The sequence below is a fragment of the Canis lupus genome, chromosome 6 (genome assembly GCF_003254725.2).
Source record: "Canis lupus dingo isolate Sandy chromosome 6, ASM325472v2, whole genome shotgun sequence".
Taxonomy (NCBI): Eukaryota; Metazoa; Chordata; class Mammalia; order Carnivora; family Canidae; genus Canis; species Canis lupus.
This window is the reverse complement of record NC_064248.1, coordinates 9261748-9289587: the sequence shown is the minus strand read 5'-3', so window position 1 is coordinate 9289587 and position 27840 is coordinate 9261748. Positions and strand designations below refer to the sequence as shown.

At 50.2% G+C, this 27840-nt stretch overlaps 2 protein-coding genes across 4 annotated transcripts; one reads left to right on the top strand and one right to left on the bottom strand.

Moving 5' to 3' along the window:
• The first annotated feature begins 16879 nt into the window (after positions 1-16879).
• On the top strand, positions 16880-19573 carry COPS6 (COP9 signalosome subunit 6). The gene is made up of 10 exons (XM_025426085.3): positions 16880-17039; positions 17261-17386; positions 17580-17711; positions 18039-18127; positions 18220-18282; positions 18593-18640; positions 18718-18832; positions 18926-19018; positions 19111-19211; positions 19318-19573. Exons 1-10 carry the CDS (start codon positions 16916-16918, stop codon positions 19456-19458), a joined length of 1032 nt encoding a protein of 343 aa, XP_025281870.1. The 5' UTR covers positions 16880-16915; the 3' UTR covers positions 19459-19573.
• An 872-nt stretch (positions 19574-20445) lies between these two features.
• Positions 20446-27723, bottom strand: MCM7 (minichromosome maintenance complex component 7). Of its 3 annotated transcripts, none has more exons than XM_025426072.3 (15): positions 27590-27723; positions 26416-26495; positions 25958-26122; positions 25658-25782; positions 25401-25581; positions 24959-25096; positions 24504-24653; positions 24206-24320; positions 23985-24116; positions 23650-23733; positions 22973-23366; positions 22598-22681; positions 21831-21999; positions 20987-21096; positions 20446-20819 (listed from the first exon to the last, which is right to left on the bottom strand). In XM_025426072.3, the coding sequence occupies exons 1-15, from the start codon at positions 27618-27620 to the stop codon at positions 20618-20620; spliced, it is 2160 nt and encodes a 719-aa protein (XP_025281857.1). In that variant the 5' UTR covers positions 27621-27723; the 3' UTR covers positions 20446-20617. The 3 variants fall into 3 exon arrangements, with proteins under 3 accessions (XP_025281857.1, XP_025281859.1, XP_025281858.1); XM_025426074.3 differs by lacking the exon at positions 27590-27723 and adding an exon at positions 27066-27141; XM_025426073.3 differs by lacking the exon at positions 27590-27723 and adding an exon at positions 26601-26747.
• Between the last annotated feature and the right edge of the window lie 117 nt (positions 27724-27840).

Sequence of the window (27840 nt, the reverse complement as noted above, 5' to 3'; positions counted from 1 at the left end):
TTCTTTTTGGCTCTTCTTTGACACTCACCACATACCTACAAATAGAACTTTGTTTCTTTTTTTTTTTTTTTTTTTTTTTTTTTTTTTTTTTTTTTTTTTTTTTTTAGAACTTTGTTTCTTGAAGCATAGGCCATGAACTATCCATATTAGAATCACTAGGGTGCTTGTTAGTAATGTAGGTTCCTGAACTTCAAATTGAACCTATCAATTTCTGAGGATAGAGCCTTAAAATTTAAACTGTAAAGCAAGAACTAATGGGATAGAGAAAATTTCTGGAGGGAGATGAGCAAGGTCTTATAAAGCATTGTATGTTTTAGAGGAGAAGAGGTTTCGGACAGGATAGCTTGGGGTGGGCCTGAACATGGCCACTTGTGTGTCAGTTCATGTTGTGGAGCTCTGGAAAAGACCCCTGAGCAGGTAAAATTAGGTGAATAGTCACTACACATGAAGGATCAACCACTTCTCTATCCGCATGCTGAATTCCCCTCACCCCACAAAGACCTCACAACTCCCTCCTTCAGAGCATCTCTGTGAGACCTGGGAATGATCTGGATCGTTGCATGAAAATTATGTTTATTTTTAAATATCTTTGAAGCTACTGTAACATTTTGTTCATCTGATTTTCCTGATTATTTCTGTTTCCCATGATGATTCCTCTTTTCTCAGTCCCTGAGTATTCCTTAATGTTGGACTGTGATACCAGTTTGTCTCTTTCTTTACCATTGTCCTTGGAACCACATACTCCTATGGTGTCAACTATTATCTATGCAAATAAGTTTTAAATCACCTGTGGTACTAGTCTCTCCTAAGTTCCAATGTTGGGTCTCTGTCAGACTGCAGGACACTTACTCTTGGACCTTTAAAAGTTTCAAGTTACATGTTTCAAACCAGATACATCTTTCTCATAAACTGCCCCCTCACAAAATTTCCGTAAACTCAGGGTCCAGACCTTCGGAGTTTTTCTTTGGTTATTCTCATTCTATATCTGACTGCCATCGAGGCATGGGCAGGTTCAGTAGGCATGGAGTGGAAAGAGATTGTTAGAGTTGAGGTCATGGGGGAGGTGGGATTTCCAAGCGATGATGATAATAGTCGCTGACACATATCTTCCACCTGGCCCTTTTCCAAGTGGTTTTCGGATTTTTTTTTTTTTTTTAAAGATTTTATTTATTGAGAGAACGGGCATAAGCAGTGGGTGGGTAGACTCTGCTGAGCAGGGAGCCTGATGTGGAGCTTGATCCCAGGACCCCAAGATCATGACCCAACCTGAGGCAGGCGCTTAACTGAGCCACCCAGGCACCCCCTGGTTTTCAGATATTAAAATCATGTAATCTTCACAGCCACCTGTGTGTGAGGCGGTTGTTAATATTAACCCTGTCTTAAACTTGCCAGGTGAGACATGACAATGAGATCAGGAAATGGAAGACCCTAAGTTGCTCTACTTGGGAGGCTAGACCTTGTGGCCTGGATGGCTCCCACGTGAGGTGGGGAGGCATGTGTTAAGAATAAGCCTCACCCAGGTGATCCCCCCTCCCTGTCCCTTACGGCTCTGCAACCTGTTATTCCTTTGCTTCCATTGCTGCTAAGCCTGGAGTTCAGGTCCTTCTTGCTTCTCCCCTGGGTTAGATAAGTACTTTGCTAGTGGAGTCTATTTTTCTCTCAATCTCCCTAAAGCACTGACTTGTCACTCCTTCAGTGGTTTCTCCCTTAATAAAATCCAAGGGGTACCTGGGTGGCTCAGTTGTTTAAGTGTCTGCCTTTGGCTCAGATCATGATCTCAGGGTCCTGGGGTCAAACCCAGCATCAGGCTCCCTGCACAGCAGAGCGTGCTTTCCCTCTCCCTCTGCGATTCCCCATGCACTGCTTGCTCTCTCTCAAATAAAATCTTTTGAAAGAATAAAATTCAAACTCCTTAGTCATATAGTCAGGCTTTCTTTGAATTGGTCTCTGCACATCTATATAGCCATATCCGACTGCTTGCTACTCTTCACACATCTGAAAACCAGATTTGTGAAAAAACAGTGCTGCTCAGTAGTTACGACGGTAAAAATATTTTGTTCAGTACTATTGAAGTAGAGGAAAACAGACCTCTGTATAGACCTGGGCTTGTGTCTGTACAGCCCATGGCTGGGTGGCTGGGTAGCTGGGTAGCTCAGTTGGTTGTGTCCAACTCTTGATTTCAGCTCAGGTCTTGATCTCAGGGTTGTGAGTTCAAGCTCCGCATTGGGCTCCTCATGGAGCATGGAGCCTACTTTAAAAAGAACTGGTTTCATGTCAATACAGCTGATCAAGTGAGAATTTACAGCCAATGGGCAAGATAGGGGTCAGTGGATGGATCTAAGAGGAAAGAAAACAGGTAAGGGGTTTTGGCTAAACTGACCTAACAATTCTTGCTGAAGATGGGCCCAGATGAGTGATCCCACCCTGGGGTGATGGTGGAAAATGAGGGACTATTGGTAAACTGACTTCTTGGGGTTCTTTCTAAAGCTAGATTTTACAAGGAAGAGCACAGATGGGTCTAGGAGAAGGTTCAGGACTGAGTTTGGTTTGGTCAAGCAAAGAATCTGTCCCATCAAATAGCAAGATGATAACAGGGGCCATGCACACCTTATGTTCATGCTCATGAGTTTCTTCACTCATGGTGTTCCCATGTCCTGCTCTGGCTCCTCACATTCAATCAATAAAAATCAGTCCAAGGGGCACCTGGGTGACTCAGTCAGTTAAGTGTCTCCCTTCAGCTTGGGTCATGATCCTGGGCTCCTGGGATTGAGCCCTGTGTCAGACTCCCTGCTCAGTGGGGAGCCTGCTTCTCCCTCTCTGCTGCTCCCCCTGCATGTGCTCCCTCTCTGTCAAATAAATAAACAAAATCTTTTTAAAAGTCTGAGTCCAAAAAATAAATAAAAGTCTGAGTCCAAGAGGGCCTTAGAAACCATCTTCAACCTCTTGCTCAGTGCAGAAACTCAACAATATCCCTGAGAGATGGCAGTCCATTCTCTTCAGGATGAGAGGCCCATTGTTACACAGCAGAAAATCTGGCAGTTCCTCTGTTGAGCATACTCATCGCTGGAAGTTAATCAGAGCTGAATTCTGCCTCCTTCTAAGTTTCTGCCTCCCATGGTTAGTTTCTGCTTTTGCTTCTCATCTGTAGATGAAAGGGATGGGCAAGATTTCCAAGGACATTATCTGTCATAACAAAGGCGGTTTCATTCCTTGTGCCCCTCACCCATCCCAAGTCATATCTATTCTTGAGATCCAACTCAGTTCTGAGAGTATGTATTATGTGATGAGTTTCCAAGGGAAAACCTTGGTTTTACCCAAACGTTTCAGCTGACAGAAGTATGAACCATGGAGTGGTGGTGAAAAAGAAAATCCTAAATTAAAAAAAAAAATTGTTTATGGAGTTTCAATTTTTTCTACTTCAAAAAGATAAAGGAAAGCGCAGTCACCTGCACTATTTTAAATATGTCAGTAATGAAGAACTGAAGATCTTAAATTCCGTGGCCTAGGGCTACCAGCTGACTCAGCAGAGCATGCGACTTGATCTCGGGGTCATAGGTTCAAGCCCTACCCTGGGTGTAGAGCTTACTTAGAAAAGAAAAGAAAAAAAAATTACAAGGACTATTTCTTACATAAAGATAAATCTGATCACCAGAGTGGTTTTTCTCCACAAGCATGCTTTTCTTCGTGTATTTCCTGCTTTGGTTGCTGACATCATCCATTTTGCAGTCAACCAAGCCAGAAACCTGGGAATTGTTCCGAATGCCTTATTTCTCTTCATCTCCCTACCACCCCCCAGCCCCAGCCCACCACCTCTTCCAGTTGTCAGGCGATATGTAGCCCATCCTGTGTTGTGCACCCTTGACTCCTGTGTTGGCCTGGGCTGTCCTTAACCCATTCTGAGACTCTGGGCCCAGCCTTATAGAAGTACCTCTGCACGAGCTCTCTCTCTAAAATGATAAGTGTGTGATGCCAATGCAGACCGTCCAATGACCCCTTTTCATTTCTTAGGCCAGTGACCAAATTATTTATGGAAAAACAGGGCTTGGGACACCTGGGTGGCTCAGTGGTTAAGCATCTGCCTTTGGCTCAGGGCATGATCCTGGAGTCCCGGGATCGAATCCCACATAGGGCTCCCTACATGGAGCCTGCTTCTCCCTCTGCCTATGTCTCTGCCTCTCTCTCTGTGTCTCTCATGAATAAATAAATAAAATCTTTAAAAAAGAGAGAGAGAGAGAAACAGGGCTTCTCATTTCCTAGCCCTGCCTACTTCCCTAGCACTCCTCTTATCCCAACCCCTTCCCCTACCCCTCCCACATACTTGACACTGGAGCCACAGTTACAGTTACAGGGGCACACTTGCTGTTTCATGCCTCTGTGCCTTTGAATATGCTGTTCCTTCTTCCTGACTGTCCTCCCTTGTCCACCTAAACTCTTATTCATCTTTGCAAACCTCTTCATGTGTGAGCTTCACCTTTTCCATGGAGCCTCTCCAGGAATAGTCCTTCACCTGCACCGTGTTCATTTCCACTGAGTGGCCTCTGCATCTTGTGTGTACTTCTTGCACTTATACCTTGTCTTACTCATTTATCTGACTCCCTCGCTGTGGTGAGTTTCCCCTCTACACTTTCACACTTTTCTACCACAAATAAGCATTGCTTTCTTAATCAGAAAATTAATAAATATTAAGAAAAAGGAGGGATCCCTGGGTGGCGCAGCGGTTTGGCGCCTGCCTTTGGCCCAGGGCACGATCCTGGAGACCCTGGATCGAATCCCACGTTGGGCTCCTGGTGCATGGAGCCTGCTTCTCCCTCTGCCTATGTCTCTGCCTCTCTCTCTCTCTCTGTGTGACTATAATAAATAAATAAATAAAAATTAAAAAAAAAATAAAAATAAATAAAAAGGAAACGGGTGCCTGGGGTGGCTCAGTTGGTTGAGCAACTGACTTTTGATTTCAGCTCAGGTTATGGTCTCAGGGTCATGAGATCAAGCCCTGTGCTGGGCTCTGCATTCAATGGAGAGTCTGCTTGAGATTCTCTTCCTCTGCCCCGCACCCCCACATGTTCTCTCTCTCTCTGTGTCAAATCAATCTATCTATCTTTAATTAAAAACAAGAAAAGAAAGAGGGTCACTGGGATGGCTCAGTTGGTTAAGCATCTGACTCTTGATTTTGGCTCAGGTCATGATGTCAGGGTCCTGGGATGGAGCCCCATGTTGGGCTCCATGCTCAGCAGGGAGTCTGCTTCTCCTTCACTCTCTGCGGCTCCCTCTCTCCTCTAAAATAAACAAATCTTAAAAAAAAAAAAAAAAGAAAGAGTAGCAGGAAGTAACATCCACTGAGCACTTACTATGTGCCAAGCATTGTCTAAGTGTTTTATATGTTACCTAATTCAATCCTCATCACAATTCTGTGATGGTAGGTACAATTATTGCCCCTATTCCTAGTCCCTTTCTTCAGGAAAGAAGGAAAGAGGGAGAGAGGGGAGCCCCTCAGGTGCACAGTAAATGATGCAGTAAAGTACAAAGGTGTTCAGAACCCCCAGCCCCTGGCTTCATCTGCTTATCACTCTCCCAGACCACCAGAGGGACCCCCCTTCTCCTCCCACCAGTCCCTTGAGCTCCTCAGCGGCAGTTCCATGAGTCCCAAAGGGGACACAGGGAAGCATGGTTCCTGCACGGAAGGGGGCTCTGGTCCCCTTCCCATACAGACGGGAAGACTGTATGGATAATATGAGACAGAGTGAGACACCAGAGGTACCATGATCACGAGAGCTCATCTTTATTGGCTGCTGATCTCCTTGCCAGCATGTGTGGTCTTCACAGCAATCATAGACCCTGTGAGTCCTTTTACTTATTTACTTTTTAAAGACTTTATTTATTCGTGAGAGACACAGAGAGGTAAAGACATAGACAGAGGGAGAAGCTGCAGAGCTCTGCTATAGGACTCAATCCTAGGACCCCGGCCGGGATCACAACCTGAGCCAAAGGCAGACGCTCAACCACTGAACCACCCAGGGGCCCTGTGAGTCCTTTTATTTTTTATTTTTTTTTAAGATTGTATTTATTTATTCATGAGAGACAGAGAGAGAGAGAGGCAGAGACACAGGGAGAGGGAGAAGCAGGCCCCATGCAGGGAGCCTAACATGGGACTCCATCCCGGGTCCCCAGGATCACGCCCTGGGCTGAAGGCAGCAGCGTTAAACCGCTAGGCCACAAGAAAACCAAGGCCCACAGTGTTAAGTTAACTTACTCGATGTTACAGAATTGATGAGTAGTGGAGCAGGGATTCCGACCCAGGCAGGCTGGCTCCAGAGATTGAGCTCTTAATTACATTGTACTGCCTCTAAATGAAATGGGGGAACTCAAAGAAAGTTTCTTGTGTTCTGCTTTAGTTTCTAAATAAGGGAAAACCTTGGGGAGATGCGAGCTATGTAGCAGTCACAAAAAGCTTCATGGAGGAAATGGCACTAAAGCCATTGAGATCTGAGCCTGAGATCAAGGACAGGCAAAACAGAGATAACCATTTCTCTTTTCATCCCAAACATGTGACTTTTCTTTCCCTCAAAACTCCCTCATATTCCTCTAGAATTCCTCTGTGTGGTACAATACTTAAGATTGTGGGCAGGTAGGAATCATTAAGACAAAACTGCTTGGCTGAAAACACACACTTACCTCCACCAGCCCTGCCCACGTTTCTGTCTGCTTCATCATGATGTGGACCAGGATGAAAAGTACAGTGAAAAGGAACTTTAGATGGTCTCTTCTGAGAGGAAAAAAAAACAAAACAAGATGCAATCAAAGAGGGATACAAACCATAAGAAACTCTTAATCATAAGAAACAAACTGGGTTGCTAAAAGGGAAGATATGGGAGGATGGGGTAACTGGGTGATGGGCATTGAGAAGGGCACATGATGGAATGAGCACTGGGTGTTCTATAAGACTGATGAATCACAGACCTTAACCTCTAATAATACGCTGTATGTTAACTGATTGAATTTAAATAAAATAAAAAAGATTGGGTGTTCTGTATGAAGAAGCTGATGTACCATCAGAAGCATAGATGGTAACAAATGACAAAAAAAAATGCTTTGTGAGCTACTTACATCACCTATCTTCTACCTGAATTGAGAATATAATTTTTTAGTAAGACTTACTGTTCTAATTATACCACAGAAAAACTTTACCACAGCAGCTGCATGTGACTCTTCATGTCTTACACCTGTTCAGGAACTGTCCTGGTGCCCTATTATGGGTTTCCATCACCTACCCCATGAGCTGGCATTAAGGACCGGTGAGTTCACCAGCCTCCCCAGTGATCATCATGCTGTATGATCCCATTTATATGACATTCTTGAAAAGGCAAAATTATAGTGATAGACATCGGGTCAGTGGTTGCCAGGGGTTAGAAGTGGAGGGAGGTTGTGTACTAAAAGGACTGGTGGGAGGGGATTTTTGATGGGGCCGATCTATAGGGGTTCTACGAATCTATACATGTGCTAAAGTTCATAGGACTGAAAAAAAAGAAAATCTCACTTTGTGTGATCATTTTTAAAAGTTTAAAAATATAAAGTAACAACCTCATGGATTGTTGGGTAGACAATCTATGTCCAGTGCACCAAACATGCATTCAGTTAATTTGGTGAAACAGGAAGCATGATGAATGGGAAAGGTGGGGCTGGCAGGCAGGGAAGATGGCTTGGGAAGCCCCAGGAGGGACTGGTCAGAAGGGTGCCGAGCAGTTAACAGGGACCCTCAGAGCCCGTGAGCATCCAGGAGAAGTCTCCTGACATGGAGACCTGAGACCCATGCATGCATGGGGAGCCAGGGGCGTGGAGAACAGCTTGGGGACAGCCATGACAGCTCCTCCCCTGCCAGATGAGCCTCCAGACCAAAGGGCAGGCTATGTGTGTGACCCTCCCCAACCACCCTATGTCCGGGCAGTGTGGGACTAGTGCCTCCAGCCTCCTCTGACCCCAAAGGGCTGCAGACTGTGACTCTGGGTCTCAGGAGCAGGAGTACGGCTGGGTTTCTGGGTCAGAGGACACCACCACGTTGCCCAGGTAGGATCAGACGGTTGGGGTTGGGGCCTGCAATACTTCGGTTCCTTACACACCCCGACCCCCACCTGAGGGTGATTTCAATGCAAGTCTGAGAACCCTGACTTAAATCCTCTTTCCAGTCTGCTGGCAATCTGCAAGGCAGATGCCCCAATAAAGTGGGAAAGCCACAGTGTCCTCTTTTACCTGGTCTGTAAATCCACTTTTTTCTGTGCCACTTGCTCATAGAACATGCACCCACTTTTTAGAAGTTTCCGGACCCCTTGAATCCCAGCGGTCAGTGACTGTGAGCTCCCTTTCTCTCTAAACCCATCACCTCATGGCCGGACAAGCTGCCTTAAATGCTGGCAGTGGGCCAGGTTGGGGGAGGGGGGTTCCAGCCCTGGAGAAGAGAGGACAGCCAGGGCTGAGAGGCACATGGCCCAGGACAGCAGGACTTGCCAGTCCTCTAACCACCAAAGTAACTTTACCAGAGCAGGAAGAATGTCTCTGCTGGCCAACTTGGAGTCAACAGGCCTGAGAGCAAGGCCACCAGGGTCCGAGGTTGCGTGCGTACAGTGTTGGAGATGAGAACCCCTCTCCACCCCAAGAGGGACACGTGGGGAGGATCACGCTCAGAGGGCACGGGGGCTGGGAAGCAGCGGAGGTGTGCGGGTGCTCATGGAAAGCCCAGGAAGGGCTATGCCAGGGAGAGGAGATGAAGGCTGGACACGGTCAGCGGTCAGGAGGGGAAGCCACCGAGAGAGAGGTCTGGGCCGGCGGTCAGATTGTCTAGAGATAAAGGCATGGCCTGGGAGGCAGCGGCCAGTCACAGAGGCGGGAATGCTCAGGAAGCAGCCGGGTGTTGCTGCAGAGGTTCAAACATCATTATTCAGTTACTACGCATTGAGCGGCGGCCCAGGCCCTGCGGTAGGGCTGCAGGTACAGCAGGGATTGATCATGGGGATGGGCTCATGCAATTGCGGAGGCTAAGCTATACCGTGATATTCCACCCACAAGCTCTAGAACCAAAAAACTCGTGGTATAATCCAGTCTGCATCTAAAGGGCTGAGAACCTTGGCGGGTCACTGGTAAAATTCCCACCATCTGAAGGCCTCTCCTTTGTCACTTAGCTGTGACTGGAAAGGCGACAAGGACTTGGTGTATTTACTTAGTTATTTTGAGTCAGTGAAGAGCATAATGAACTCAAAATGTGATCAAGTCCTGGTGGAACTGAGACACTTTTTTTTAAGTAGGCTCTGCAGCCAGAATGGGGCTCAAACTCACGACCTTGAGATCAGGGGTCTCCTGTTCTGACCAAGCCAGCCAGGCCCCCTGGAACTGAGACAGACTTTTATCCAATCAGATCCTTGACTCCTTGGGGATTACCTATCAAGCCACATCCTACTTCTCTTGACTTCACAGACTGTTCTCGGTATGCTATCTCACCACAAACCTAAGCAGATCCTTTGACGGAGAATTTAACTGCCACCGAGACTCTGTTCAGAAATGGTCCGTGTCTGCATGGAGCCAACACAACAGGTTCAAGAGTCAAATGTTCTTAGCTGACCCTCGACTTACTGTGAGTGACCCTCTGGCTAGTGACTCACCTTCTCTGAGCCTCAGTTGTTACTTTTGTGAACAGTAGTTACCAGATCAGAGTTTTGTGAGGCTTAAAAGCCAGCATGAGGCCAAGAGTTTGCCTAGAGGCTGCAAGGAATGTGTTCTCAGGACATGTTACTAACCATTCACATCAGTAGGAGGATCTACCAAATGCAATTCACAGCTTAGGGAGACCCCACACAGGTCCTATGGTGTCTGTCTTTCTAGACAGAACGGACATCCCCCAAAACATTTTTAAAGAGCATTTAGACTCTTTCAGATTAATCTTGTCTGTTGTTTTAGCATACTTTTGAGCGGCAATAAGGCATCTTCTGTCTTTAACATACTCTACATTTCCTCAAAAGATAGACTCCATAGTTACAGAATAGGATTCAAGCATCTGTTAGCCTTTTTTTGTTTGTTTGTTTGTTTGACATAAAGAAGGGGGGGGATTTGTTTCATACACCAAGCATGATGCACTTTTTTGGGTAATTTTAAAAATGTGGTAAAATTGGGCAGCCTGGGTGGCTCAGCGGTTTAGCGCCACCTTCAGCCCATGGTGTGTTCCTGGAGACCCGGGATGGAGTGTCCTGCTCCCCCCCCCGCCCCGCCCCCCTCCCGCATCTGGCTCCCTGCTTGGGGCTTGCTTCTCCCTCTGCCTGCGTCTCTGCCTCTCCCATTCTCTCTCTCTCTCATAAATAAAATCTTTTAAAAAATTGTGGTAAAATATACTTAACATAAATTTTACCACCTTAAAAAAAAGATTCATTTATTTATTTGAGAGAGAAAGAGAGAGTGCATGAACACAGAGGAAGAGGGAGAAGCAGACTCCCCACTAAGCAGAGAGCCAGATGCAGGGCTCCATCCCATGACTCTGAGATCAGGACCTGAGTTGAAATCAAGAGTCCAGCTCTCAACCAGAGCCACCCAGGTGCCCTGCTAAGGTCCCTCTTGAGACAGAAGTTTCTTTCGTACTGACCAAATGCATAGGGCCTCTGTCCAGTGTGGATACTGATGATGTGGCTGAAAGCAGTCTCACGTGTGTGCATATATAAGGTTTCTCTATAGCATGGCCCCTCTGGTGGCTGCTGAGAGCCCATCAAGGCGTAATGCTTTGTCACACCCAGCACAGTCCTAAGTTCTCTCTCCAGTGTGGACACACTGACGGGTGAGCAGACTTTTTTCATTGTTTGCTTTTATAAGGTTTCCCTTTAGTGTGAGCACCCTGACTGTTTGGTGAGATCCCTGCTCAAACAGGTTTCCTCACACCCATCACACATGTTGGGACCTCTCTCAGATGAGAATGTTTTGGGGTGTGATAAGGTTTGAACCCTGGTAGAAGAATTTCCCACAACCCCTGCGTTTATAAAGCTTCTCTCCAGTGTGACTTCTCTGTTGTAGGCAAAGACTTACCAGTAACAGTTTCCCCCAAGGAATGCATGTGTAAGGTGTCTCCCCAGTGTGCAACCTCTGATGTTGAGAAAGCTATGAGCAATTCCTGAATGTTTTTCCACACTTACGTTTATATGGTTTCTCCCTAGGATGAATTCTCTGGTGTCAGTGAGGTGCGTTCTGCCTCAAGGCTTTCCCACAGTGGCTGCCCTTAAATGAGTTCTCCCTGTGATGGATTTTCCAGGGCTGAGTAAGGGCAGAGCACCCCGTGATTGCTCTCCTATGTTCATTAGCCACAAAGGGCTTCTCTCTGGCATGTTTTCTCAGATGCTAGAAGGTGGGGTTTCTGAGCAGATTTCCCCATACACTACATAAGAGGATTTCTTTACTTTGGGGGTTTTCTGATGCTTACTAATGACTGAGCAACCCAGTTTACTCTTTCTTTCTTTCTTTCTTTCTTTCTTTCTTTCTTTCTTTCTTTCTTTCTTTCTTTCTTCTTCTTTCTTTCTTTCTTCTTCTTTCTTCTTTCTTTCTTTCTTTCTTTCTTTCCTTTCTTTCTTCTTTCCTTTCTTTCTTCTTTCTTTCTCTCTCTCTTTCTTTCTCTCTTTCTTTTTTTCTTTCTTTCTTCTTTCTGGACTTACTTATTTACGAGGGGGATAGGGGCAGAGGGAGAGAGAATATTATGCAGACTCCACATTGAACACAGAGCCCAAGTGGGGCTCAATCTCACGACTCTGAGATTACAACCTGAGCCAAAACCAAGAGTCAGATGCCCAACCGACTGTGCCACCCAGGTGCCCCCCAAATTAACTCCTATAAGATCTTTCTTTTTTCTTTTCTTTAGTATTTATTTATTTATTTTTTAAAGTAGGCTCCATGCCCAGTGTGGGGCTTGAACTCATGATCTCATGATGGAGAGTTTCACACTCTACCAACTGAGTCAACCAGATGCCTCATAAGATCTTTCTTCCTATGGGATGTTGACATTTCTGTCAGCTTTGTAATGATTACAGGCTTTTTCCCCAGTAGGGGAGGAGGAGGTTTCTATGGACGATTGTTGCTTTGCTAGAACAAGACCTGGGGAAAGGGGATACTTTTCTCTCTGTCTTGTGGAATTTTGCTATTTCTAAACAGCTCGTAGATTAGGAATAGTCAACTCTTCCATTTATATCTGCTGCTTCATGATCACCACCTCCTGGAGTACTCAGTTTATCCTTGGTTGTCAATTTTTAGCCTAAGATAACAAATTGGAAGGTAAATGCCATTAATCTCTGTGGTAAAGAAAAGAAACATTCCACAAAAAGTCTAGAATGATTTACACAACTATGAGATAAATGGGCAGGCAGCCCGGGCATTGGAGGCAGACAGAGCCTCAGCGAGAATTCTAGCTCCACCACTGAATTGCTTGGAGGCCCTGAGTCTCATGTGTGAAATAGGGATAGAAACTATATTCTACCTAGTTCACAGATTTTTTTGGATACAGAATGTGTGTGAAAGCCACAAGCACTGTACGTGACATACTTATTCAGTAAACAGTAGCTGGTGTCATCTTCCAAAAGCACTTGCTGGGGACATCTGGCTGGTTCAATCAGTAGAGTGTGTGACTCTTGATCTCAGGGTTGTGAGTTCGAGCCCTACGTTGGGGGGAGAGGTTACTTAACAACAACAACAATAGCAACAACAAGAAGCACTTGCTAAGTACATTCTCCTTCGCACATAGGTCAACGTGGGTTTCTGGCAGCTGCCCAGAAGAGGAAGAGATTTTAACAAGAATGCCCATGGGGCACCTGGGTGACTCAGTGGTTGAGCGTCTGCCTTTGGCTCAGGTCATGATCCTGGGGTCCTGGGATCCAGTCCTGGGATGGGGTCCCACATTGGGCTCCCCACAGGGAACCTATGTCTCCTCCTGCCTCTTTCATGAATAAATAAAATCTTTAAAAGAAGAAGAAGAAAGCCCTTGTGTCCCACACTCATAATCAACTTAACTTCAATGTTCTTAATGCTTCCATTCTCGGCTAACTGCATCTCCCCTAGGAAGATATGTTACCTCCAGCCATGGCCTGCCTTACTTATCCCTGCCTTCACATCCCTGGCCCAGCAACCAGCTCATAAACCACATTTGGTCACTACCTGTGGTCTCTGGGTGACAGAGGAATGTTATCAACACGTTGGAAGCAATTTGGAGTAGTGGAGAATAGCCAGTTTGATAGATGAAGAAAAACAATTGCAAAATAAGAGTCATATCCTACTTTCAATTAAATCTGTCCCTAAAATAGATCTTGCCATTATTTCAAGATACACCACCAGAGTAAGTTACATAATGGCCACCCGAGGGTGTCAAACTCTAATCCCTGAAACTTGTTATTTTTTTTTTTTTGAAACTTGTTATTTTATTTGGAAAAAGGATCTTTATAAATCTAATTAAGGAATTTGAGATGAGATTAGCCTTTTATTTTTAACTCTGGGGAAACTGAACCTAGAGCTCTTGTTGCTTGATCCCACTGATGTGTCACTCCTCTATCACAAGAACTAGGAAGATATTCATAGAAGAAATGAAGGCTCAGAGGATTGTTGACTATGTTGGTTCAGGAGGAAAATCCCCTTAAGGTAATAATGGTGACTAGAAGGAGCTCAGCTGGGAAAAAGGACTCCAGCAGCCAGACCTCTGTCCTGTATCTATATTTTCACCCTAATAACAGAAACCAAAGAACTAAAAAGAACCTTCAGTTTTCAGAATAGGTATTATAAATTATTTACTGGAAAGGAGTCCAGAAAGACACAATCTACCCAGAAAGTCAGGAGGTACCACCCCTCCCCAGGCGAGCCAAGAAGGTACTGAAATGTGGCTGCTGACTCTGGAGCAAAAGGAAAAAAACAAAGAGCCTGAGGGGTCAGTTTCCCTGGTGCCTCCTCCACTGGGCCCTGTCTTCCTGGTCTGGAGATCAGTGAGGTCTCCTGCTGGTTGTCGCTGCAGCCCCTGACAAGCACGCAAGATTCCTCAGTCCTTGTTCCTGTAGGAGAAGACGTGCCTGAATCCAGCTGCTGGGGTCTGGACAAGGTTTGCAGTGGAGAAACGAGGCTCAAGTGATCTTGCGTCGGGCCCCGTGTCTTTGCTGCTTCTGTACCTAAATATGTAAGTAGGAACTGGTGGGTACAAGTGTTAGAGGGGATTCTCCCTTCAGGGACTGCTGTCTGTAGAGGGTCACAGTGGGACCCGCCGATCTCGCAAGGTAGAGGAGGAGAAAGGGAAATCACAGTTTTACTCAAAAGCGGGGCCAGTGTAGGCAGGGAGGGCATTTCTCCGTGCAACAGCGCCACCTGCGGGACACAGCCGCCGGGCACACGACGCTGAAGAGCTCCGGACCCAGGAAGCTTCAATTCTATAGGCCTGATAGCTCCGTTGGGGTGAATCAAGTCAAAGCTGATGAATAATAAGATGCGGAGAGCCTAGAAGGCCTCACTAGTAAGCCAGGAATGGTATATTTAAGAGCACAGTGGGTCTGGTCCAAAAGGGGTTTTATATGAAGTGGTGCTACTGCTTTGGAAGAAACCTGAAACCAAGGGGTGGATTAGTACGGACCAGAAGTCTCCGTTTCCCCTGAATGCCTGGGCTGAGTTCCCTGATGGCTCAGCTAAGGTGAATTCTGATGGGGCCCATGGGGCGGGGGTCTGTTGCTGCCCAGCTTCAGGCAGGGCCAGCCACACAAAACAGAAAGCCAATGTCACGGCTCTGCTCAGTGGGCAGAACTCAAAGCTGTTCTCATCATAAATCAGGCCAGTAGTCCTCCCCACCCCCCCACCCCGAGCCCCAGGAGCCTAGTTACATTTCACTGACTTGGGCTGTTGGCCAGTGGCCTGGCTGCCTGGTTTGCCACTTGAAATGACAGGGAAGATTATAGGCACATGCTTTGGGGCAGTGAACACACCTTGGCTCTGGCAGTTGAGTCACTCGTGCGCATGCCTGTGGCGGGGACCTGGTCTCTGATAAGGCCAGCACTTTTAAGATGCTGATCAAGCCTGCACTGTCCAGAAGCTCCCTCTCGTGCTTAAATCAACTCCATTGAACCTTTGACACCTTCTAGAGGCTCTCTTGGTGCTGATGTCCCTGTACAGTCTAGTCTGGTCCCCTGATTGAGGCCACATCATTATGGCCCTTGAAACTAAGATGTGTCATGTTTTCAATTTTGCAGACCATCTACAGTCTGACATTGGGGTGCACAAAACTCTTTCTCACAAAATCTACCTAACAATGGGTCAGTAGTTAAGGTGTCGGATGGACATTCTATGCTCCCTGCCATCCACAGCATCTGAGTGCCAAGGGCTGGAACGACGTCCTCCAAATCATTCCTACCTCTCTTACTTCCTCTTGGTCCACGGACCTTAGTAAGGCATCCTGGTTGCTAAATGTGGCTGTCCCCTGAATGTGTTTGTCTCCTCCTGGTTGGTCTTGACCAGAGGGTACTGATCAGGATGGAAGGAGGGCTTTCTAGACTTGTTCTGAAAATTAAAGATTTTGCCCTGACCATTCCTTGGAATGACACTTCTCCCTGTCCTCCCTCTCCCCACCCCATGCCCACCCCAGGCCATCCTGGTTGCAGGCAAAAGGGAGCCTAGCAAACTCCAACTTAATTTTATTTCGGCCACCAGGATTCTCTTCATGGACTGACATAATTCTGGATCATAAAGACAATGACCATTTGATTGAGGGTGCTGCTCTCCAGCTCCCCCACAGTGGGCTGCGTGTGCTATGGCGGGCTGAACAGTGGCCCCCAAATACAGCCAGGTCCCAATCCTTGGAACCTGTGAATGTTACTTTACAGGGAAAAAGAGATTTTGCAGATCTGATTGAAGTATGAATCTTCGGATGGGGAGATTATCGTGGATTTATGATTAAGGATCTTCAGATGGGGAGATTATCCTGGGTTATCCCAGTGGGCACTGTATATAATGCCAGGTGTCTTTATAAGAAAGAAGCAAGGAGGGGTTTTATCGCACAAGGCGATGTGACTACAGAAACAGAGGGACAAAGAAAAAGATTTGAAGATGCTGCTAAAACACTGGAACTGAAGGAAACTGGAACACATTTCCTGGTACCTGCTGGTTGCGGGCACTGGAGTGGGCTCTGCAGGCTCAAGGCACAGGTCTTCACCTGCTTTCTGAGAGCTTTCACTTTGGATGTGGCACAGGCATACACTGAAAGAACCAGCTAGACAAATGGGTAGGGGAGCAAGGGGGAGTAAACGCAGTGCACAGCGACGTGCTTGGGCGTAGGAGTGGGGAGGGGTCGGAGTGGGCTGGGTTTGTCCCAAGCGAGTTTTGAAAGGCTGCTGGAGATGGAGGATAGAGGGAGGCCGGGAAGGGCTGGAGTGCTGGGCACGTTCCTAGTATGTAGGTAATACGGTATTTGCAAGGAGGAAAGGACACGCCGGTGAACCATTCGCGACCAGGTTTCACCTCAGATTATCCACTCAGTGAAATACCTATTTAGGTCCTTGGCTGTCGGGTTGGACGCGGCAGAGGCCCGCACGTGGGCGTGGGGCATACGAAGGGAACTGCCAGGGGAGCCGGCGCGGCTGAAGCACGAGGACCGAGGGCCGGGTGGCAGGCAGGGTCCTGACCCTGCGGGGCCTTGCACGCCATGGCCCGGGCGCGGATCTTGTTCTGAGGGCAATAACGTGGTTCTTCATTAATTCTGCAACAGTCTTAGGAACTGGGCCGTTTTATCCCAGTTTTACTGACGAGGACGGTAAGGCTGGGAGCGCGCAGGGTGAAGTAATTTGTCCCAGATCTGTCCCCGCCGCAAGCGCGAGGCGGGACCCGGGTCTTCCGAAGTCCACCCGCTCCGGGGCCGCCCGCCCCACCCGCCGAGGCCCCGCGCCCACTGAGCATGCGCCGCTGGCCTACGGAAGCCGACGGGGAGGGGGCGGGGCCGAGGCTGGCGGGCGCGGGGAAAATGGCGGCGGCGGCGAACGGGACTGGAGGGAGCAGCGGGATGGAGGTGGATGCGGCAGGTAACGGGCCTCGCGGAGGCGGCCTCTGGTGACGCCCCCCGGGGAGCGACAAGGCCCCCCTGGACTCCCGGGAGGAGTCAGCAGTCGGGACGGCGATCCCGCCCCCTGGACTAACTTGCGGGAGGGATGTATGGCTCCGGCTCTGCCGTCTCCCGCTCGCAGCTCCGGGGCAGAACGTGCGGCCCCGACGCTCACTCGTCCTCCTTTTCCTCCACCCTCAGTAGTCCCCAGCGTGATGGCCTCCGGCGTGACGGGGAGCGTCTCCGTCGCTCTTCATCCCCTCGTCATTCTCAACATTTCAGACCATTGGATTCGCATGCGCTCCCAGGAGGGGCGGCCTATGCAGGGTGCGTGCTGGGCGTCAATCTCCAACCTCCTCTCCTTGGTCACCTGCCCCAAGTAGGGGTCTTTGCCCCCGCCCTTCCTGAGGCCAGTCCCCCCTCCCCAGGTCACCGTGTCTCCAGCATTGCGTTCCCACTGACCTCGACCCAGGGACCGGATTCTTAACCCTCCTGTTTTCCGTGTCGCTCTCTCCCCCAGTGATTGGGGCGCTGATCGGGAAGCAGGAGGGCAGAAATATCGAGGTGATGAACTCCTTTGAGCTGCTGTCCCACACCGTGGAGGAGAAGATTATCATTGACAAGGAGTATTACTACACCAAGGAGGAGCAGTGTGAGAGGGGGATAGACTCGGGGGTGAGGAGTGGGAGTGAGAAACAAAGGCAGAGTGGTGAAGATGGAGAGTGATGGGGAAAAATAGGAGAATGGGACAAGAACTGTGTTTGTGTGAGGAGAGTATCACAAAGGATCTCAGAAAAGGAACAGTTTAGGTACCCACCCCCCAGACAGTAATAGATGAGAGAAGATAGAAGGGACTAATTATTGAGAACTGAGCCAGGAGTTGAGCGGGGAGGGGAGAAGCTGATGAAAAATATACCAGGAGTTTCCAATGAAGGGAGGGTGATTTAAAGAATGATACCCTGTGCTCTTTCCTCTGCAGTCAAACAGGTGTTCAAGGAGCTGGAGTTTTTGGGTTGGTATACCACCGGGGGGCCGCCTGACCCCTCTGACATCCACGTCCACAAGCAGGTACACATGCATGCTGGTGCATGCTGGGGCAGGGCTTGAGCAGGGGAGGGAGAAAGATGGGCATTGACACCCACATCCCCATTCCCTTCCAGGTGTGCGAGATCATCGAGAGCCCTCTCTTTCTTAAGTTGAATCCTATGACCAAGCACACAGATGTGAGTAATACTGACCCCATGCCCACTTAGGCACGGTGCTGGACAAGCATGACAATCTTACCCTCCTCCCCTGCTGTGCTTTACATCTCTGTTGGGCTGAATCTTCACTTGAGGTGAATTCTCCGCTCAGCAGCTGTGTGACTTTAGGTTAATCATTTAATCTCAGAACTGCTTTTTGCCCTATGTATAAGGTGGGGGTTAGCCTTACTTCAGTGGGCCCTTGGGAAGATTGACTGGGAAAATCTGCAGAAGAGCCAGTACGGTAGCCCAGGTGCACTTGATGTAAGAGCTGTCTCCCGTTGCTTTACAGCTTCCCGTCAGTGTTTTTGAGTCTGTCATCGATATAATCAATGGAGAGGTAATGCCCTGCCTTTCAACCCCGCGGTCCTGCTCCTTGGCCTTTCCTGCTCCTGACTCTGCTTTTGTGCCCTGTAGGCCACGATGCTGTTTGCGGAACTGACCTACACTCTGGCCACAGAGGAAGCTGAACGCATTGGCGTCGACCACGTGGCCCGAATGACAGCCACAGGCAGCGGCGAGAACTCCACAGGTAAGGAAGACTGGAGGTGTTTCCTCAGCAGTGGGGGGTGGAAAGCATGGCCAGGTGCGTTTTCAACCTTGGCCTCTCCCTGTCTCCCCCCAGTGGCCGAACACCTGATAGCACAACACAGTGCCATTAAGATGCTGCACAGCCGGGTCAAGCTCATCTTGGAATATGTCAAGGCCTCTGAAGCGGGTAGGACAGGCGTCTCCCTGCCACGCCTACCACTTTTTCTCACTCCTGAGGGTGACCTCATCCACATTAATGCAGTCCTTCTGTGCCTTTAGGAGAGGTTCCCTTTAACCATGAGATCCTGCGGGAGGCCTATGCTCTGTGTCACTGCCTCCCTGTGCTCAGTACAGACAAGTTCAAGACAGACTTTTACGATGTGAGTCTAAAACCCAGGCTGGGGACGTGGGGTTTGTACATCATGTCTGCACGCAGGACCCGGGACTCAGACATTCCCTGGGCAACTGGTTTTCTGTTCCTTCCAGCAATGCAATGACGTGGGGCTCATGGCCTACCTTGGCACCATTACCAAAACCTGCAACACCATGAACCAGTTTGTGAACAAGTTCAACGTCCTCTATGACCGACAAGGCATCGGCAGGCGGATGCGGGGGCTCTTCTTCTGAGAGGGTACTTGAAGGGACGATGCACAGGTTGGACAGTGGTCCCACAGGGGAGGGGCATCACACTCCCTTTAGAGAAACCTCCTGTTGATAATAAAAGAGGAGCAGCCCCTCAGCACCCCTTGCAGTGGCTCTGTCCTCTCTGTTGGGCACCACACGGCTTTCTCAACTCGGATCTTGAAAGGAGGCCCTTGGTTCCAGCCTTGCTCGGCAGGACAGCCTGATTGGGAACTCTCTGCCACTTGAGGTGACCCCGTCCTGTCAGGTGATGCATCTATACTGGGCCAAAGGCTGCCTGCTTCCACCCAGGCGAGCTCTGTTCTCTAATGTCTCCCAGTGCAGAGACCAACCATATACACTTGACAAATGACTGCTTTTCCAGGCTAAGTGAATTCAAGTCTTTTTCACCAAGTGCAGAGGAGTATTTTCATTTCTGTGTAGGACTGCCCAAAAGCTCTGATCCCATGGCATGATTTATTGCCAAGAGGGAGAGGTTCTCTTTGTCTTCTTTGCTAATGTTTACTGAGTGCTTACTACAGCACTATCTATCCACACCCGACCCAGGAGCACCCCTCAACACTAGGAGGCAGAGCCCATACTTTAAAGGGACTGGTATATACAATTATGTGTGCCAGTTGTTCCATCTCCACCTGCCACCCTCCAGTCCCATCATCGCCCCTAGACAGAGCTTTAGAGTAGGAGTTGGGGATAAAGGAAGATATGAGCATTGAGGCATTTCAACAAGTAGAAAAGGAGAGGTGTTGGTTCAGAGGCTTTCCAGAGCCAGGGGGTGGGGGCACAGTAGGCCCAGGGGGACTGGAGATCTACTGCAGATATGATCTCCACACAGGACCTATATATAGGCCAGGGGCACAGTAGGGAGGATCAGTTCCTGGCAGGCAGAGTGGGCGCTTTAACTCCGTAAATTTATGGAGTATATGGGGTAAGACACTGAAGGGAACGAGACTCTAGAAAACCCATAATACCCTGTTTGAATAGAATATAGCAATCTACAAACACTTTATTAGCAAGAATAAAACAAGTGCAGCTCAGGAGAAAAGGGGGGGGGTCTTCCTTTCCCCTCAAAGGCATCATGAGGTCTCTTGAGGGAGGGGTGGGTCAGCACAAGGGGGGACCCCAATGCCTAACAAGCTGGATGGAATCAGACAAAAGTAATCCGTGTCCGGGCAGTATTAACCTGCCAGACGTTTAACTCCTCATACTCATCTAGAGCCGCCTGGAACTGGGCAGGCGTGAAGCCTCGGGATATGCAGCGCTGCTCCGCTTCTGAGAACCGCACACTTCGGCCCTCGGAGACCAGCTCCCGGACAGTGGCAAAGATCACATCTGCGGGTCTCTGGGTCCTGGAAGAGCATGGGTGTTGTGTAAGAGCAAAGGACCCCAGGCCAGTGTTAGGATCTGAGGCCAACATCCCCCCCCCCGTGTGGATGCAGAAGCTGTAAAGATAAAGATTAGTCTGCTCGAGAAAGTCAAGGCACCTCCTGCTGCCTTCTCCGCTCATACCACTCACCTCGCCGTCTGCCCCTTGTCGCCCAGAAGGGAGTCCTTTGACATCTCCATTAGCCTTATGGCTTCATTCACATCTTCCTTCTCCACTGTGTCCACCATCCGCAGACGCGCCTGCGGGGAAGGTAGGGAGAGATGGGAACGGGAGGAGGGAATGGAAGCAAGTCAGGGAGCCCCCCTCGCTGCGGCTGGAAGCCAGGCACCCCCAACCCTGAGAGGAGAACCCCCCCGCCCAGCAGCTGCAGTGCGGGGCCGGCACTGTCAGACCGAGACAAGTGCAATGCGCGGGCAGCGTCCAGCAATTGCCCAAGTCTCCGCCTCTCAACGCTGGCCAGTCCCGGGGTTCAGCTGTCCTGGGAGGGAGACCAGACCCTTCTGAGCTCCCCCCGGGGGCTCCCCCACAGCGGGACAGACAGGGCAGGGGGAGCTCGGCCAAGAAGGCGACTGGCAGAGAGGTCGCATCCCTGGGGCTCGGGAAGTGCTAGCTCAGCAGTAGGTCAGGTAATCACACTACCTGCACGAACAGCACTTTGGAGCCCCCGGGACTAAGGTCCGAGGCGTGCGGCCACAAAGGCCGCTTTCTAGTGAGGGGCCTACGTCCCAGGGAGTGGAGGCGACCCTGTCCATCCCGTGGTGAGGCTGGAACGGTGGGCGCAGACCTTTCCCTCCGGGAACGCCGTGCGTGCCCTGCCGGAGCAGCAAGTACCCACAGTGCGGTAGCACGGAGGACCGCTATCTGCACTGTCAGCACTTTAGCACCGGCAGGGCCTGAGTGGGAGGGAGGCGGCCTGGGGCGGAGCAGGCAGGGGCCCGGTAAGCAGCGGATGGCCCCCCCCCACCACGCTCACCAGGGCGGTGGACAGCCGCAGGATGGCCAGCAGCGTCCGGGCTGATGTGTAGGTGGCATCCTTGCTGGCCCAAGCCTCTCGCCTCATCTCCACATATGCTGCTGTTATGTAGTCGGCCAGGGACTCAGGCACCGTGGGCTGCTTCTCCCGGCACATGGAGATATAACGTCTATGGGAGAGAAGGTTCCCGGGAAAGCAGGACCCAGAGTTTTCCATTTAAGAAAAACACTTACAGGACACCCCTCCCTGCCATATAAGTGGGGGAAAAACAAATTAGCTTGAACATCACTGATGGGAGTTCTCCAAGAGTTTTTATAGGACTTAGATAAGATAAATACATAAAAATACATAAATACATCTGTCATAAAAGATGGTCAAGTCCCCCTCCCTGAAGCTAGGACTTCTCTTACTTCAAGAGAACAAGGTAACAGAGAAGGAGAACTAAGTGATTACTGGGACCCCTTGGACAGACCCTGGGGAGCAAACAGGCAAATATTTGGAGCAGCATCCAACTACACTTAAGATCTGAACCTGCCTCCACCTGGAGACTGGCAGCTGGTGTGAAAGGTTCTGATGCCAGGTTCTTGTGAGGCCAGGTTGGGGGTGCCCAGACTCCCTGTCCTCAGCCCCAGACATGTAGTGCCCTCAGCCCCAGACATGGGGCGATAGTGAAAACCACCCTGTGTTCCCGGAGACACACACACGGCACCAACTGCTACTACGTGGGGGGACACGTGCATCCTGGCCTTTCTCCCTGGCTCTCCTACCTCATCAGTTTCATGTCCAACGGCTCAAACTGGGCTGGGGGCTGCCGGCTGTGCTGGTGCACGTAGGTGATGTGCTGGGCCAACCTGGGAAGAGCAGAGGCAAATAGAAACCACCTCCTTGGGACTCCACACCCTGTGCCCGGCTCTAGTCATGCCTCAGCTCTACCATCTCTTCACAGTGCAATTGGGAGTCTCTCTCAGAAAACCCTCGCCAGTATTTCTCTCCTGACCTCCATTTTCCTAAAGAACTATGGTCTAGCTCCCACACTGAGAAGGGAATTTCTGTAAGTAGGGAACCGAGGAGTTTCCAATGTCTTCTCCTTCCCTACGGATCATCAGGGATGTGTGTCCCCTGGAGTGCTGAGCTTTACTCACCGGAGATCATTGTCCCGGTCAGGCCGGTCCTGGATCAGCCAAAGGAGATCAAATCGGGACAGCAGCGCAGCAGGAAGCTGTATGTTCTGCTCCAGACTGCGGCGAGGGTTGTAGCGCCCGTAGGCAGGGTTGGCGGCGGCCAGGATGGAACAGCGGGCATTGAGTGTGGTGAGAATGCCGGCCTTGGCAATGGAGATGGTCTGCTGCTCCATGACTTCATGGATGGCTGTGCGGTCTGCCTCGGCCATCTTGTCAAACTCATCAATGCAGCACACTCCCTGGTCAGCCAGCACGAGGGCCCCACCCTCTAGGGTTAGTTCTCCGCTCACAGAGTCTCTCAGTACAGCCGCTGTGAGCCCCACTCCTGAGGAGCCCCGGCCCGTCGTGTACTGGCCTACACGGCAGGATCAGGAACAGGAAAAAAAGCAGACATGCTAAGGAAGAGGAAAAGGAATAAAACAAGGAAAGAAGCAAGAACAGGGCTGAAATGAGGTCTTCCTGGGAGCACTCTACCGACCTATTAGGTTCAGGCTTTTGCGAGGCAGTGAAGAATCAAGTGTATGCAATGGAAAGCCCTCTCCTCCCTGACCCCACCCCCACCCCCACCCAAGGGACGGACTAAGTGCCAGGGTCCCACCATCTGGTACATGCACCCCTCCCAGGATTCCGCTACTCACTGCGGGGTGCCAGGCGATCGATGTAGGATAACAGCTGGGACTTGGCCACACCTGGGTCCCCCATCAGGCAAATGTTGATGTTGCCTGGAAGAAGGGGTGAAGCCCCCAGATGAGCCTTCTGTCCATGCAAGTGCCAAACAACAGACCAATTCTTTTGAGATTCTGCCCAGGAACCAGTACCGTTTCTTCTCATCCCTCCCCAGGCCCATGAAGCCAAGAGGCTAACTCTTTTTTTTTGTCCCGGGACATAGCATCACAGATTTGATCTGTGTCACAGGGTACTGGTCCTTGCCATCCTGCTCCCTGCCAACCATCCCCTCATTTCCCCACCTTACCCCTGATCTTCATGCCCCGAGGAGACTGATCCACCCCTCCCACCAGCAGGAGCAACAGGGCCTTTTTCACGTCTTCGTGTCCATAGATCTCCGGGGCGATGGAGGCTGCCAGCTTCTCATAGAAATCTTCCTCTGCAGAAAAGTTCAGAGTATTTGGGAGAGGGATGAGGGGTGGGGGCCAGGAAGTAGTTTGTGTTCCCAGGCTCCCCCAGGGGACTCACCTGTAATTTGCCTCAACTCCTCCCTGCTTAGCTCTACAGCCGCAGACTCGTCGTCCTCACTCTTGCTCATTTTCACAACTCGGTGGGCTTCCAGGTAAGTTTCAGAGAGGAGACCCTTGGGCAAGAAAACCCAGGGCCATCTTTAGGGATGAAGGCCCTTTAATGTTCCTGTTAACAGGATTCCCTCAGGAGTTGCTTAAAAACCTTATGTGCTACTTTATCATTGACAATTCTCTGTGGAGGCGGTGAGAGTGGAGAAAGGGGAACATTTCCTCCTCCTTTCAAGCCCTTTTCTCACCTGTACCACCTGTCGGAACCCAGTGCGCAAGATGGGCAAGAAGATGCCAGTGACGCTGACATGGTCCCCGGGCTGGGCGATCCTTGTGTTTTCACCTTCTACCAGCACGGTGATGCTACGAGGGATGTTTCCCACGGGCACTTGGTCACTCTACAAAGGGAGAAGACCCATGGGCACAGAGAAAGGAATACAAAGCCTATCTATAAGGACCTCCTCTTTCTTGGGCCCAGGGATCCCATACCCTACTTCTCAGCCTCAGATGAACCGACTGGAGGGAGCCTAAGATTTTTGCGCCTTCCCAACTCAACTATAAAGTTCAAGTTAAACCTCCTTCCCACTCTAGGTGACCTCTCTGCCTTAGCCCCTTTTGTTCTTTCTTTCTTCTGCTCTGTGACTATAGAACCTAAGTGGACACCAGAACCCCACCCTCCCTGGGCCACATACCACAAACTCACATGTTCCTGCATCTTCATCTCTTGGAATTTGATGAATTTGGAACCACGTGTCTGCAGATACAGCCGCCCTCCTGAGCGATTGGTCTGGCACTCCTGGCTGGGGCACATGATCAGAGGCATGAAAGTAGGAGACTGGATCTAGAATGCAAGAAAAAGCAAAAAGCCATGAGTCCGTCACCTGAGTCAACATTTCCTCTTCCCCATAGCACACATCGCACACTGCCAACGTTTTGACCTGTCCTGAGTCAATAAGCATAGGAACCAAAAACCCATAAAGGACGATGGAAAGACCACTACGGACCAGAAAAACAATGATAAGTAAACACACAGTTGTGTTTCATAACGAACACAGCAAACAACAGATAACTACCAGGAGTTAAAAGTAATTCTGGGGCAAACCACTAACAATTAAATATGTTCCTATTCCTTGCTCCCTACATACCGGCTGGTAGGTCTCTGCTCCACACTGGTCACAAGTGTAAGTGGCCACCACCATCCTGGGTTTGACTTCGGAGACACGAGTGACAATTCCACGTACAGTGACCAATTTCCCCACAGAGTCAGCCCGTACTTCCCGGATCACACGAGGCTTGTTACTGCTTGGGCCTTGAAAGTAGAGCTCACTAAGGGAGAGAAAAGAGTCATTACAAAGGTTCTGAAGCACAAGCTTCCACAGCCTTCCTCGCTGAGACCACTCACAATCTGCGCATGAGTTCGGGAGGGTACTGGTTCTGCGGGCTTCGGGCTGCCCCAGGGTCGCGGCTCCGCTGTTCCATCATCAGCCGATGTTCAATGTAAACATCCAGAACATCTTTGTTTACCACCTCAAGAGAAAAGAAAGATAGAAGAAAAAACGTGTGGCAGGACTAGAGAACGAAAGACCACAAAGGGAACCAGGCAGAAATTACTGCCCCCTTTCTGCCAACTCTGAAAAACCAGTATCTGAGAAGCTTCTGGAAAGCAACCTGTGTTGCCCTGTGTTGTCCTGCAACCACTCACCTCCCTCTCCTTGTACTGAGGCAGCAGCTCTTGTACAGCATCAGCAAAGAGCCTGGTGTAGCGTCTGGCATTCTCACAGATGGAGTCCACCAACTCAGGGTCATCCTCAGCTACATCATCTAGGTCTATGTACATTGCCACTTGTTCCCGATGAGCCAGTTGAACCTGGGGTAAGGACGAGACAGAGCTGTGTACACCATGGTCAGCAGTGTCCCCCACCCACAAGGGTAGAAAGAAGCATGAGACAAAGCAATACTCACTTCTCAGCCCCCCAAAGACAGCCCTCTAACTTCTAAAGAGCACACTGCTCATTACCCACACAGAATGACTTCCACTTACTAAATATTAAGAATCACACTGAAGCTGTTACCTACATGTACACTTACTGAAGCAAGCCAGGCCACCTCTTACAGCTCCTTAAGCAACCACCCATTCCCTCCACTTTTTCTATGACTCACCAACTGGTTCCCGTACTTGAACTGCTTCTTGCCAAATTCATCATCCTGATAAAACTCTTGTAGGAATTTCTTAACCTTTTCTGCAAGGAAAACGTAAATCATGAGAATGAGTCTTTCAGATACTTTACCACAAAACCCCTTGATACGCTTCTTTAAAAAACTCGCTTTTACTTCGTAATTCTTACCAAGTAGAGCAGAACTCCTTCTAACAGGTCTATTCTCACCTAGAGAAGGGGCCCCGGGCAGTCAGGAGCTTTACCCAACAACCTTCCCCCAGGGAATCCCAGTGTCTCCCCTGGTTACAAATCTCAGTACTCGTTCCCAAAGGCCTTTCACACCCCGCCACACGCTCTGAGCTCAAGGTTCTCAGTTTTTCTTCCACGCGTTGAGATTCCTCTTTTTCTTCGGTCTCCTCAGTCTCTCCACTAGGCCCAGCCTGCACCCCACCCCCTCTCCCGCCACTGCTTCCGCTCTTAGTAAACAAAGAAGCACATGGGCCCAGATGCAGCCGCCTCACAGCCCGGGATTCCTCCGCCCAGGGCGGGAGCCCGTCCGGCGATTGGCCGGCTCGTCAAGGGCCACTCCGTCCCACCCGACCACCTCCTTTCTCGGCCTCCCGCGAAGCCCCCCAGTTTCAGGCACGCCCCCACCCTGAGCAGCTCTTTCCGAGGCCGCGGCGCGGAAGGACACTGTTTACAGACGACACTCCCTCCAGCGACGTCGCGCAACTTCCGCCCGCCTTCACTTCCGCTTAGAGGTTGGCCTAAAATGGCCAATCCCGGCACTCAGCGGCCGGGGCCCGCCCGCCCCCGGGACTCCGGCGCGTCTCGAGAGGGCGCGGGCGCTCCGAATGTCTAAGGGCGCGCAGGGAGGGGGGACCCGGGGTCCTTGTCCTTGGGGGCGGAAAGCCCTTTGGGTCTCCTGAGGTCCCGGTCTCTCCTGGGCGCGACCCTCCCCCGCCCACCGCGACCCGCCACTCCTTCCCCAGGCATGACTGGCTCTTCGACTTCGGCGGCCCGCGCGCCTCCCACGCACCGTCTGCCTCTGCCCTGCAGCCTCTCGACCCTGCCTCTGGCCGCGCGCCCCGGGGCCCCAGGACGCCGGCTCACGCCAACAGGTGTTGGACCGCAGGCTTCCCGCGCAGGCCGCTCCTCCCAAGTTTGCATATCCTCACCTTTCTCGAGCACGTAGTCTTTAACTGCCATCGCCCGTGCGGCAGCAGCTGGCGGGCTCAAAGCGCTCACTCCCAGGACAGCAGAAAGCGTCCGCGCGGCGGGCTCCTGCCGACCAACCGAAATTGGCGCGAAACGTCGCCCCCCACGTGACGGGCGCCGCCGCGTGGGGGCCTATCAAAGAGGAGGCCCTTCGCCCCTCCCACTCTCCCGCAGGCCATAGCTTCGGCCAATCACCAGGTGAGTCTGGACT